This window comes from Dermacentor andersoni, chromosome 11, assembly GCF_023375885.2.
Source record: "Dermacentor andersoni chromosome 11, qqDerAnde1_hic_scaffold, whole genome shotgun sequence".
NCBI lineage: Eukaryota > Metazoa > Arthropoda > Arachnida > Ixodida > Ixodidae > Dermacentor > Dermacentor andersoni.
In genome coordinates, this window is record NC_092824.1 from 98,848,549 (window position 1) to 98,863,241 (window position 14,693).

The 14,693-nt window shown below is 47.7% G+C and overlaps 1 protein-coding gene across 1 annotated transcript in view; it reads right to left on the minus strand.

Moving 5' to 3' along the window:
• LOC126539139 (uncharacterized) overlaps nucleotides 1–14,693 on the minus strand; it is a 73,930-nt gene that overhangs the window by 37,471 nt on the left and 21,766 nt on the right. Inside the window, exons 4-7 of the mRNA XM_072285230.1 lie at nucleotides 12,925–13,209; nucleotides 11,671–11,952; nucleotides 5,281–5,459; nucleotides 4,343–4,482 (exon numbers count right to left, since the gene is read on the minus strand). Of these exons, the coding sequence (XP_072141331.1) occupies nucleotides 4,343–4,482; nucleotides 5,281–5,459; nucleotides 11,671–11,952; nucleotides 12,925–13,209 (886 nt within the window). The remainder of the gene's footprint in view (nucleotides 1–4,342; nucleotides 4,483–5,280; nucleotides 5,460–11,670; nucleotides 11,953–12,924; nucleotides 13,210–14,693) is intronic.

Sequence of the window (14,693 nt, forward strand, 5' to 3'; positions counted from 1 at the left end):
AGGAGCCATCTTTCAAACTCGGTATACTGTGCGTTCCGCACATCTCGTATTCACTCCTGTAGGACGAGAGGAGAGGAGATGGGGATTGCGGCACGGAGTAAAACTGCAAATAGGGCACCTAGATTCCTTCGAACTTTCCGAACTGCGCCCGACGTGGGATAATTTGGGAAACTTCAAAAAATGCTCCCTGATTTCGTAACATCCGTACGGTGAATGGTTTACTTCACGACTACATTGCTTGAGTCGACTAATTTAACCTAATGTGAGCGTATGCACGTTAATCCTGCCCCATTCACGAGCTCGTCGCAAACCTTATACTGTGATAAAATTCACCAAAAACCTATTTCTGCGTTCATCGCTTGCATCCAGCGCTGCAGCTCGCCTGTCGTGTCATCATTATCATCTCCCTCGTCGTCGTCGTCATCGTCATTGTCATCATCGTCATCATCCCCCTCCTATATTACGTTTACGGCAAAACGAAGGCCTCTCCCAATGAGCTCCGACTACGCCGTTCTTGCGCTGCCTGACAGCACTCTATGTCAGCGGATTTCCTAATTTCATCACATCACCTTGAGTCCTCTACCGTCCCCGACTGCACCTCCTTTCACTTGGCGCCCGTTACGGAACTCTAACAGACCACCGGCGAGTCACTGGCGATGTGCCGCTCTTGCACGAAAAAAAACAAAAAAACAGCGCAGATGCTGGGTGGAATCTAATTGGCGTCATATATGTTCAGGAAACCTTGTCCGCAGTTGACATGTGTCCCACGTAACTTGTGTCAAAATATAAAAATATGAGTGCCACGTAGCTGGACAGAACCAAGCTAAAGTTGTCTGTCGTCGCTTGGAGCGAGTGAAACCTTTTCTTTTTTGTTTTCGCTAATTGCATAATTAGGCGTCATTAATCAGAGAAAGATAGTGCCAGTGAGAAAATTGCAGACCGTCTTGAAATAATTTCTGATGTAGCTTTCTGTTGCTCAATACTTGCTACACAAAAGCTTTCTCCAAAACTTAGCGAAAACGCGTGAAATACAAAAGAAAAACATGCCACGCGACTAGTCGCGAGATGATAGCAATCACGGCGGTGGCAATGCGTCGTGTGGCTACTCTGCTTCACTGCTAATCGCGTTATCGTTTAAATTCATCGTGCGATGGGTTCTGCGGAATTTCTTTCGTAGCGTCCACGTTAAAATCAGTAGCTGTTGCCGTTGTAGTGCGCTGTTTGGCCACTGTATAGCAACTTTTTTTGTTAACTGTTGCTTTAGTTTGTGAAAAAAGAAAGGAAGAGAAAACAGCGCGATGAACAATGACGTTGTCCGGAAGCTTAGTTTGCGTTAACTGCCCGCGCACAGCGTATTGTCCGAGCTCTCAATTGACGCGCGTGGGTTCGTTCGCATCGAACTTGCACTAGTTGCTCGGTGTTTGCCACTCAAATGAATGCGTCATGTGTTTGAGTAGTGGTTCACGCAGACACTGCGTCCGCTTTTCTTACTCTTCTGTCATTGAAACTTCACCGTTAGCTGCCGCATTGGTTAAACAGATGTAGCTTCTTACTGCAGTCCACGAGGTCGTCCTTGGCTTCGATTACGACTCCGGCAGCTTCATTACTACGTTCGCGATGCTCACAGATTGCGAAAACTATTAAGAAGTGGGACTTGGATGCACGTGAATGACCCATTCGGTCTATGGTGGACGGCCTTCATTCAGTACAGCGTACCTTCCATAGCTTTGTGGACTTTTGTGACGTTAAGCTTCGTCAGTTAATTAATTAAATATTCTTCGCCGCGAAGAGGCAAGTATAAAGTGGTCTCGACACTTGCAACACCGTCTCAAAATTGCCTCATGCCGGTGACCGGAGGTCCTTTGATCTCTGCTTTGAGCTCGGCCTCGGCGAAACACCAAGAAATCGCTGGGTGCACATGCAGCGCCGCACAAGACTTCGGATCAAGGCTTTTGATGACACGTGCATGCACGAAAGGCCACTATTCCCCTCTCCTCCTTTCCTTTTCCAACACACTTCCCCTTTTGACGGCAGAAACGATCAAATAAATTGGTTGAGTCACAAGCATCAAACATCGCGGAGGTGTTCTGCGCGTCCTTGATCCGAAACTGAGATTGTAATGCAAAGCTTAATGTATTCAACAGCAACGCAAGGGGGAATTGGAAAACGGGTTTCTCGAATGATTTGTCTATTATTGCTTTATCGACAGGGAAGCGATTTTTCTGCGTCAACGAATGACGACAGATAACGACCAGGCCTAATAATGAAAGCCCTCTTGAATAACAGGTCGATAGCATGTTAACCACAGCGGGTCTTATAATGCGAAGCCTGCCAGTGAGGCTCCGTTTGCAATTTTATTTTTTATTTCAGCTCGCGTTTAGACGGTAGCCTGTCCGCTCCTTTTACGTTCTTTTTATATTTTTCTTTAGTTTTTTTTGTGTTTTCTTTTTTTATGTTAGGTGGCTTGGCGTATTTCTAATCAGTTTAATCATTCATAGCGCCTTACAGCTTGCATATGTTTCATCTAAGTTTCATCCGATCAGGCGTTGAATTTTTGCGGCCGCTTGCGTCAGACCACACGTCTTCCAACCACAGTTTGACCGTCGGATTGCGTTTGCATAAAACATGAGGTGAAATTGCCATGAAAGCACGAGCAAACTTGAGTTAACTGCATACGAGATAAGTGCATTATTATCTTTATTGTTATATAGCGTCAATGTACAGAGACTATGTAAGGGAAAAGTTCATAGACTCACGATATCCGACGGCATTTCTATCGCGGTTGTAGGTAAATTTTCGGCGTACAACGGCACATTTAGTTTTTGTAATGTCATTGTAAACAGCAACCTTAACTATACTAGGTAGATAATATTACCAGAGGGGGAAGCATCGTCTTTGTGACTGCCGCTCAAATTTGCACGTGTTTCAATTTACCTATCCCTACTTCTAACGTCGCTTCCTCGCATACTAAATAAAATATTCTGCAGCCTCTTGCTTTTGAGTTTTCTTTTTGTTCTTTTTTTATTTTTTCTGGTTTGAAATGCTTAAACATATGTCCACTGCACTAATTTTTTTTCATACCGCTTGCCTCCATTATGACTTCTTAATCATTTGTACGCTTACTGCTTTTAAACTCACCTGACCTGTCATATAAGCTAATGCTGCACCTATAGTAGGTCTCCCTTGACAGATTTACTTTAGGACCTCCTCCTGTTGCACTTATGCACTAGGACATTCAGGTATCTTATTTGTGAAAGCACAAAATGTGAACTTATCTCTTCCTTCCTCTCTTTCAATCCAATTAACCATTTACCTATGGCAGGGTAGCCTACCAGGCTCAGCCTGGTTAACCTCCCTGCCCTTTCCCTTATGACGTCTCTCACTCTCTCTCTCTGCTATGATAATAAGCTTCAACTTCTCATCAAACAACGATATACTAAAGGCGAGAAGTATATGCAGGTGAGCCAGAGAAGAATGTTGAAGGCGCTGACGCGTTGACAAGAGTATAGCTTGCTTGCTTATGCACATGTTTACGCAACTTAAGATTGCGCATGTGCATCGCTTGCGCACCGTAATAACTGGGGGAATTTAACGTCCCAGAGGAGCACAAAGCTATGACGACATACACAGCCGGAGTTGTAGTGTGCGAATTGACTTTGACCACGTGGGGTTCCTCAAGGAGACGGTAAACAGACACACGGAATCAGTTCAGATGGATAGAGTAGTATTTCAAAATTTTATTTTCGTCAATTTTGCTGTACGGTCTTAATCACTGGGGAAAAAAAGAAGACATTAAATTTTTTTTTTCGTTGAAATTCCTGAGAGGTCATTCAGTCGACCCTGAATTCAAGCTATATCATTTTCTTTCTTTCGCCGTTATGGCGCTCTAAGTGCTCACAAATCTTCAATCCTTGGCTTGATTACAATACAGTGCAGTTCATCTTTACCGCTAAGAGATTGACTAGGGTCGATAAGACGTGGTCAAAATCGATGACGTCACGGCGTGATGCTGTGACAACGTCAACGCGGTGTCGCCGGCAGTATATTGTTTTGTCTTTTCTTTCTAGCGAGGGGGGGGGGGTCATTGTAAGAGGGTAATTTACCAATGCAGCTCAACTTCACATTGGATGTACATCACGCTTTCAAGAAGTCTTAGCCTCCCTCTTTCCCTCACTAAAGCTCGTTCGTGAGTCGAGTTTGTCTTCGCGACGGCCCTTCGACGAAGACAGGTTTCTTCGTCGAAACGTGAGCGCCGTGTCAGACTTCTCCGCCTAATCACTCATCGTGCTTTCTTCGTTAGCATCTCATGCGTTACAACGATCAAAAGAGGTGCCCCACTGACCCTTCGAGGACCTGCTTGCCGCCTCGCAGCTTGCGCTCGACTTCCTCGTAGTCGCAGGAGATGTCAATACGCCTGTCCGAGCTCTGCAGCACGTACGGATGATGCTGCACGACGATGCTGTTCAGGAAGGTCCCGTTGCCCTGGGAACCACGACGTGAAAAGCGTGTACAGGCGTGGCCTCGGAGATAACGAGCAATGCACAATCACGGAAGCCACCACCTAATGCTAAAGCTTTAAGGTATAGGGGGCGGGGGGAGAAAAAAGGGATAGAACAAGACCCTGTTACGGAATTTCGTAATGTATATGGTTAATTAGCGCTTGATCACAGCTGTTGCAGTGTAACGGGGCTGCTTTGTCATTCTTGAATATAATCGTTCGCGTCTTTTCTTTTTTCGATGGTTAGTGCATACACTATGGAAATTGTTCAGCGGTTGTTGAGTACGTTTTGTTGGAATGGCACATCCGCCGTACATCGATTAACGCGGACATGGCTCGCACTATCTTAACGCACTTAAGATAACGTTATATTGAACTAATTTGCCTTAGTGCATATATGTTTTCTTTAACTGAAATGAAGATAAAAGAAATAGATTTAGTGGTGACGGCTGCGCCTTTTCACGCACTACTAATAGCAATGAGAAAAAATATTATATGAGAAGTAACATCAGAGGTGCGGAAAATGTAAAGCGGAGTTAGTATATGCAGTAACTGAAGTCCGCCTATAGCCCTAGACACGCTCGGACATACACATACAAAAGGCTGAGACAAGTTGCACCACGCAATCTAACGAGTGCCGACACATACACATTTAAAAGCTATAGTGCACAACCATCACGGTACAGCAATACAGAAAACAGTAACGTCGTCCACCTCTCCCATAGCGTGCACGAATACCGTTAAAATATGGCGCCCCGGGATACTGCAGCCTGCGTGCGTACCAGGTTCTTGGTGCCGCACTGCCGTCCGTGCAAGGGAACCGTCAGAGCCACGTGACCCGTGTCGGTGACTGAAGATGAGAAGCACTGGTGCGGGTGGCCCACGGCATAGACGCGGCCGCGGAACGATGACGTCACCTGGATGATGGCCGTCATGGCGGTAGCCTCGCACCGCATCTCCACTGCGAGCGAGAAAGAGCGAGAAGAGAAGGATCCGGTTAAAGCGCGGTTTCTCGGTCCGTTTGCCTGTTGACAAATCCAAGGCACTGGCGATTTTCTCAATTTTTAGCGGTACCCTTCTCTTCCTTCTTCATCAAGACTTCTTGTCTTGTTTGTCTGTCTTTAATGATATGCCTAAGTACAGTCGTCCCCAAAACATTGCACAACAAGGGTTCCACGACAAGTTTGAAATTCTGCTTTGTTGAGGCATGTGGCGGTTCTATTTGAATGGGTTACTATGCAGCTAGCAAAAACTACTACAGTTCTAAGCTGTGTACCCATGCTTTGCGACAATTGCTTCGTTTCTTTTATTTTATTTTTTCCGCACACTTTGCTTGCCTGCTACAGCCTACGCGCGTGTAGTGTATTTTGCAGTGTTACCGGAGTTGCACCGTCGGCCCAGGTGCGGCAGGCACACTCTATTGATCCCTTCGCGCGTGTGGTTTTTATTTATGTTGGGTGTGCAGAACCTCCCTGTGAAGTAACTTAAAAAGCTATCCACGCTGTCCACGTTGTCAATGGTTTCCCATCCACACAACACTTGTGAGGTATGGACCGAAGACCAGCGACAACATGGATTGTCAGGCCTGTCACGGTTGCCATTCTTGCTATTCTCTTTCTCTCTCTTTCTAATCTAACATGTTCAAATACAGTCTGTTTCTAAAAAGAGTTACTGGATTGCTTAATTTTGTTTTCACTGAGATGGACTGATTGAAACCCCAACAACAACAACAAAATCATGAGCCATTCCACTCTGTGATGGTGGTTGACCAGCGAAGCTGTTTAGCACACGACACGGAGATGACATATAATTTCGAACAGAGGTACGAACTCATTTACTGTCTTGATGGGTGGTCATCGTGATCAAAGGTACGCACACTCATTTATTGTCTTTTGTATTGGTCGGTGGTCATTATTTCACTCGCAACTGCAGTCACGTTCTTTGATAATGTCAAATCGATGCACGTACGCCGCTGGGTGTTCGGTTGGGCCGGATCGGTGTGACATCGTAAGGGTCATGTCTGCAACACGGAACGCGTAAACCGCTCCCTTTTCGCCACCGACACATTCAAATTGAAATCAATGACAACAGGAGTTGTGTCATCGTAGTTAATACACGCAAAGTAAGTAGCCATGAACATTACGGGACGCAAAGTAATGAGTCGAGGTCATTGCATTTTTCGCTAGCTTACGGGGGTATGACCCATTGCTCACGGGGATATGAGCCATTGATGACGACAGTTTTCGACATGCTGTTCTGTATGTTGTATGAGTGATTATAAGGACTTTCAGCACTGTTCGCTTCACTTTGCTGAATGCTTGAGCCTCTGCCTTACGGGGCTATGAGCCATTGCATTCTTTTGCTTGCTTATAGGAGCATGAATGCTTACGGTGGTATGAGCCATTGATGGTGATAGTTCTTGTTCTAGAACAAAAATGCACGGAACCTTAGCCAAATACATCTTCGCTGTAATAAAGTCTTCGGCTGGGTGCTCGCAAATTCGAACTTCTTATATAGCGCATATGCGAGGCTCGCTAGATAGGGATATCGCAGGTCAGCGAAAAAAAAAAAAAAAGGTAGGACGCTTAAGCTTTGCATTCAAGAGTTGAACGCGATAGCATCCAAAGATCCTTGAGTGCTTCTCACGCTTCCCGGAAACTGCAGCTTATGTAACCGTAACGTTCACCGGGAAGAGCTGGCGGTGAACGCTATGCACGAAGGCGAGCCTTCTGGTAGAAACGCGGCCTCTTGCGTGTGCCGATCCCGGAGGTAATGCACAACCGCGCCAAACCTCAAAAGGCAGCCGGAAAAGGGGTGTGTGTGTGTGTTTCCGCTGAACGTAAATGTTTTCTCGTATATTCAAATTACAATCCGACGCTATCCTGCCTGTAGGTTGTGTGTACGGTCGTACGTGACGAATTTTCTGACGCATTTTACTTGCAGCAAGTCAGTTAACTCGGTGGCCTCTGTGCGCCACGCGGACCGACAACGTCGCTCGCGATGCGTGGTCCGGGATGATTTTTCTCTCACGAACATCGACGCCGACACGGGATTTACTGCGACACGCGTGGCCCTTGACGCTGTCGCGTTAAAAACGCAGTGCAAGATTGCTCCATGGAAACTAGGCGTAACGCGGGAAGCGCACGAGCGACTCTACACTATTGAGCGCCGAGGCGCGCACGTGACCCGGCGTGGTGGTCCTCGACGCGCCCAAGCAGAAGGCACTGAATTCAGCGCGCACTGAGTGTCCTTGCGCTTTATGCACCCTTTAGCCATTGTGCTCAAGTAATACATTTCGCTGCCAGAGGAGTAGCGAACCGTGGCGAGGAGATAACGCACGTCCAGCGAAGCGACGCAACGGAATCGGTGTCAACGTTCTCGCCAAACGGCGAGTGTCCGCGTGGTCTAGCGGCAAGAACGGAACTCCATTAGGCGGGAACTCCTAATCGCGTTCGCGGATTCTCTCCGCCTCCTACCCGTGGAAGCGGACAGCGCTGTTCAATTGCTACGGTCAGCGTGTCGCAAACGGTTCTGTTCAGTACACTCGAAGCCTGGAGGCGACGCGCTTTGATATGACGGATGTCAGCAGAGGCGGATTTCGAAATACCGATATATGTATCGCGGATTCGAGGTACCGAAACACGCACGCACACACGCACACATATGTCCCGAGATGCGCTTCATTATCCAAAACGTTCCTAGAGGAATGTGGCAAGCCAATGCACTCAACTGGGCTTAATGTATACATATGAGGCTGCAACTGGGGAGTTTCAGCCTCATGTGCGGTGGGGAGTTCGGCCGAGAGAATGTGGGAAAGGAACACGCAGCAGGATATTGAATGGCGAACTGTCTTTTCCCTCAAACACACGAAACAACAGAAATAGAAGGCTCAGCTGTCCTCCCTAATTGACGAGTAAAAGCATTCATTCATTCATTCATTTATTCATTCATTGGGGATAAGGATAAACTGCACGAGAAACGAAATTTGTATCGTCCGCCACCAGACAGCTTTAGGAGAGCACGCTGGCACGACACAAACGAGCTGCTATTGATATTTATGTAAAGATAACGTTACATTATTATTTCTTACTATTTCCCTTCACGCCTGGTCATTGCCAATTCGCTGAGCTTTCTTAGGTAATTTACATAAATGTTGAATACGTAACAATCGTAGCACAAGGCTGCAAGCATGTCGTTCAACCATGGGACAAACGTTCAGCGCACAGCTGGCGAGGCGTTCAATTACTTTTATTTCCCGCGCCGTCGAAGCAGCTCACCACCGTCGTCACAGCTCTCATGGCACTGAACGCAACTTCTAGAGACCGAAAGCATTAGGTCTGGGCCCGCAGGCAAACTCTTCCTAGACGCTTTGCCTTTTGTCTGTGCACGCCAGCAAGCGCACACAAAATGAAGCCCGGCGTACTCCTCGCATTGAGATGCCCGCCGAAGGGTTCGTACGGACGTATAATTTCCCTCGAAAGGAAAAGCGCCCGCCAACCGGGCACGGACTGGATCCGGCGCCTTGAAGAAAGAAGATGAAGAAGCAGTGGGGAGTACAGACGGTGGGCCCCTCCCCGTCAGCAGCGACCACTATGCAAACACAACGCGACGGCTAAAGAAAGAGAGAGGCAGAGGCGCCAGAAGACTGGGCTGGGCGCCCGATGCGGTGATGGAAAGCGAAAGTGCAAAGTACGAAGACCCGGACTGCACGCCTAGTCGGCTCTGCTCCGAAGCGTCCATCCAACCCGGTCGCGTTCAAAGAACGGGCGGCGGGTTGCGGTGGTGAGGGAAGGCGCGGCCGACAGGTTCCCCCCGGCGGCCTTGGAACGGCACGAGCCTCCAGTAACTAGTCGCGCGCGGCGGCAGGACGAGAACGGGAGGAATAAACGAGCGTTCGCGACCCCCCTCTTACAACTGAAGCTTCTACCTTCGCACTTACAACCTCCCCCCCCCCCCCCCCCCCCACCGCTTTTTTCGCCTCCCTCCGCCATGCCTACCCAACACCATTGCGTAATCGGTCTGTGCTTGCTTGCCGAAGTCGTCGGTCGTCCGGATGGGGTGCGTGCCTAGAGCGTGCCAAGTCGACGCGCCACCCATCGCAGCGCTAGAGAACTGCCGGCGGCGGTGCGACTAAACAGGAACTTGCCCAACAACTCAGTTGCAGAGCACAAGTCGCGCAAATTTCGCGAGTTTGTATTGATTCGTATTGAAGGAAGCGTGGAAAAACTGGATCAAAAGAAAGGCTGAAAAAAAAAAAAGCGGTCCTATTACCATTAACAGGAGGAGCCTGGACGTCCCTACTGAGAAGTATTGAGACAATAGCGGCGTTTGCATGGATACTGTAGAAGCGTATCGTATCAATTTACCATGTCACGTATCCCCATACGTCACCGTTTAGACGAATGTGAATTTTCGGTCCAGAAAGCTACTACGTCACCTTGTTGCGTATCTGAAAGTTAGATCTCTAACTTTGGTTCCGATAAGCCTGTTTTTGCTGTTGCGTTGCGAAATGCACCGAAAGTACCTGTAGGGTGTAGGCTACATTCTGTCAGGTTGTCCGTGTGGTGAAATTTACACATTTATTTGCAGAACGTACGGTATTTTATCAGGATATTCGGTTTTCACAGCATGTCTGCAACTGTTGCCACGTCGCGTGGTAGCCGAGCGCTGCCTTTCCGTTTATATATATATCCTCAAAGTGGACCTAGCTACGTTAATTAACGCCGCAATTCAAATAGCCCGACAACGTTAGTGTCATTTATTATTGAAAAAGAATACATTGTCAACGCGCGTATTGTAGTCACCAGTGAACAGAAATCGCGTGCAGCCAGCTCCAGCGTTTAAAATTTGCCCGATCCGTCGGGCGTCATCTTTATTTTCATGTCCCGCAGTGCGGCTATAGCGAGAAAAATTATCTGGTTTGCATGAGATGCGATACGCTCGAAAGTTGAGGCGATACGCTTCTGTCGCGTTCATGTAAACACGGGTACTCTCGGACTCTTTTACACGTATTCGTCTCCTGGATTCATCTGGATATACTGCTCAAAGGGTGCGAGACTACCCGTAAAAACTGCCAAAGCCTTATCGGCGCTGCCGTAGCCCTATTCGACTTCATGGTCGGATGGAATTTCCGTAAGTCTCGCTCTTCTGTCCGTTGTGCCTTGTTAGAAGTACATTTCGTAAGATTGTCTAAACATATACACGCGCGTTTTTCTAGGGAATTGTGTTTTGTAACGCGGAAGCTCAGGGATCACGTGAAGTGCGGTTTCGTGGGCGGAGCTTGCCAATAGCCACGGAGTATAGTTGAGATTAATACATTCCTCGTTAGTGTCCCTTCAAGTACTTTAAATAAAGAGCTCTAACTTGCCTGCAAACTTGTTACCGCTTGCGGATTACCGCGTTACAGGCAGACGTCAACATGAGCGGGCGGGTCGGTGGCGCCACGTGGTGGCACAGCGCACAACGAGACTAACACCGAGCGATTATTGCAGTGACCAAGTGTATTTATTTTACTTCGCTGCGGGTGTAAATTTCCGGTGGCGGCGCAATCCTAAACAGATTGTTTTCTTAATCATTTTTTTTCGACAAGAACACTTCTGTAACACGAAAACATGTCTACAGGGCCTTTCGGTTAGAGAGAGCATCGCAAGGTATTGCTACGAGCGTTGTTGCTGACGTAAGCCTTCGGTAGCCTGGTAAAACGCAAACATTCAGAAGCTTGCGGACAAGGTAAAACTCAATAATAGGTACTTTTAGCTTGTCCGCTATTCCGGCAAACGGGAGTGGTTTGGGCGGCTTGCCGGATGGGCGGGGGCGTAAACATGAGCAGCCGGAACGGTGCAGCCGCCTGGTGGCGTAGAGTTTAAGCACACAAACACAGTGCTAAAACTCCAGTAACATACTATATTCTGTTTCACTGCTGGGGCAAATTTACGGCAGCGGCGTAATTGTGAACACGATTATGGCGCTATTGAAAATTTGAGCCAGCAGCTAAGCCGAATATAGTATTTGGCTCTGTATTTGTGTGGTTAAGCTTTGCACCCCCAGCTGGCCGCTCACGTTTACGCCCCAGGTCAACCGGCCAACCGACCGCGCTTGCTGGATTACCGGACGCACAAAATTCTCTAATGTCGACACGCTCGACGGTATCGCCGAGGGCGGTATAGACGTACCGTCGATGCACGATCCTTTCTCAAAGAGCAGCGTCGTGTCCTCTTCGGACGCGGCCCTCTCTTCGGGTTGGGGTCCGGCGGCGGCGCCGCTGTAGCTGTCGTCGGGGCTCAGCAGGCAAAGACGGCGGGATTGATCGTACACGAAGCTCCGGCATACGAAGTCGGTGTGGTTGACGCACGCCTCCTGGCACAGGGTATGCGACGTGGCCTCTTCGTCGACGAACACGTGACCCCGACTGAGAGAGCGACCACGCAGAGGACGGAAGTTACACCGCGGTGGTTCTGCGGAAGCAAAAAGAAAGACAAGGAAAGATTCTGGTTTTTAAAAAAAACTGTTACAGGGTAACACATCTTCCGAAGGAGTCAACCGTTCTAGCATATAAATAGTAGCCATGCTGGGATGGTGGAAAACAATAGCATTGTATGGAATAGACCCCGCGCCTAAAAAAAATAATTTTGTCTCAAAGCGCTAGCTGCCCCGAGCGAAGAATGGTAAAGCTGAGAATTAAAGACCAACTTCAAAGAAACTTTGGGTAAATTGGCAGGAAACGATTAGTACACACTACTGAACCAAATCTTCGTGAAGCTGCAGGGATGGTAATTACGAAAATTTCTTATTAGCAGACTTTAATTAGTGGCTGAGCAGACGACAGCAGTCTTTCTTTTGGCAGCAGCGTAATACACCATCCAATGTTAAATAAGAATTTAATTTTTTCGTATTTCGCTTTCGCGTGTCGGCAAATACGAAGCATTCGCAACTGACAGCTGGGATGATTCATATCTGCTCCGAGAAACCGAAATGTTCAGAGGAGGCTGCCGGATTTGTCCGGACTACTTGGCGCAGCAATACATGTGCGGAAGCACCTGCCCTAAAGTTTTCGCTTCAGTGCCACAGAATGCCGTCCACGAGTCTAGAAGTACAGAATAGGATCTAGCCGAAGTTTTCAAGTTTAGTGGAGATTACGGGGAGATAGGAGGAACTTGCGAGGTGTTCAGAAGTGTACGCTTTCAGACTGCTGCATTCTTTAGCAACTTTGCCGAAACGAAAAGTTATTAGTAGACCTGAAACCTCACACGGTGCTTCGAGGCTAGCTTCGATGCTATGTTGTGACAGCCAACTTTGTTAAACCGCCACAACATCGTAAAAGTTGCGGTGCTTCTTTGACGCACGAAAAAAATATACGCGCATGCCGTTTTAGACGTAAGACATAGCAAGTAAGTACGAAACTAAGCGTCAGCGGCGTCGAGACTCACCAGAGACGCATTGGTTCTCGCTGTAAAGCACGTCCGCCGCGCTGCCGTCGTCCGGCGCCGTCCTGCGGAAGGACTCTGCCGCAGTGCGGCGGTCGTGCCTGCTCAGCACGCAGCGCTGTCTCGCGGGCTCGTAGCGCGTCGAGCGGCACACGAAGCCGGTCTCCGAGGCGCACAGCTGCAGGCAGCCGTCCTGGTCGGACACCTGGGACACCACCTTGTCCTCGAAGCCGACCAGGTGGAACTGCGGCACGCGCTCGAAGGACCAGTGCCTCAGGCAGGGCCGCTCTGCGCAGGACAATAACGGGGGGCAATCAGGACTCTGCGATCGGCAGCTCGCTCGTCTGATGCTGCAGTTCTTCCTTTCTCACGTGCCTGGTCCCCACGGGCTCGTCGAAGCGCCGCCTCAACAACAGAGTACTTCAGCATAGCGTTACCGCTCCGCTGTTACTTGTCCCTCCCTTCCCCTCCCTCCCGCCTCCCCCAATTGAGCATGCGCATTCGGCGGTAACGGTGGTCGGCACTGTCATTCTAAAACACCAATAAGATACCGCAAACATAAGGATATGGTTGATTAATGTTTTATAACGGCTTGTTTTGGAAGTCGCAGAAAAAAAAAACACTGACCCGATGAAGGTGTGACCGTCATTGTAACGTCTTTGAAAACAGGTAGGCGTGGTGTTAATTTTCGGGAGTCAGTATCAGCATGTTCATTATTGTTTGCGTAGTTAAAATAGTAATGAATAAGTTAATCACACAATCATTATTGTTTTTTCAAAGCCTTCAGGAACAACTAACTTCGAGAGTCTTTGTACTGGTACCTTTAATACACCACTACAAACGATTGCTAAGAAGATGACTAGAGGCAACGTTAATAATAAAGAAGAAATGATAATTTAGACATACTACACACAGCTAAACACACCTTAACACCAATTGCCGACATCAAAAAGAAACATAATAATAATTATTCAATCAACAGTATATTCCCTAATGTCTGAATGCTGGCGCACAGCTACAGCAATGTCGAGGACAACTTTAACGGAATGTAAATAAAAAGAGCGAAAAGCGCAGGGACAATATATAACTTTAGGGCACAGTAAAAGAATAATAATGATGATGATAATAATAATAATAATAATAATACGAAGACAAAATAACGGTAAATCGGTATCAATCATAGGTTGAAACATTTGTGTGTACATTATAATTTGAATTGTTATTATTATTTGGAAGTGGGAGACCTTCCAGACAATTGACTTTCACCATAAAAGCTACTTCTCCGTGCGAACGTATTATGCAGTCTGTCGAATTCAAAGCCGTTCGCGAAGAAGCTCTTGAATGAAATCACTAGTTGCGACGCTATCCGAGCTTCTTTTTCTTTATCTTTTGCTTTGGAGAGGGGGAGGGGTAGCCGACACTATTGTTTCGCCATGAGCAGGTTGCCTGCAACGTTCTGAGCAACGACAAACACCATAGTTGTCCCGTTCAGAAACACTTGCGACACTTCATCTCTTTTGCAACTTCCTCAGGCACGACTTTGACATATGAGAAAGGAAGGAAACGCTGGCCTCACGTACGCTTCGAAGTTGCAGCTGGGACCACGAAAAATAAACAAAGAATCCGAAACAATACGAGCGCACAGAGATGGAGTGACGAAGCAAAAAATAAAAAAGAAGACGTCTCTCCGCACACGTGTCACGCAAGGTACTCGACGCAATGTGAAACATAAATAAGCCGAAGAAACAAGACATCAAGATGTCTCAGTACTA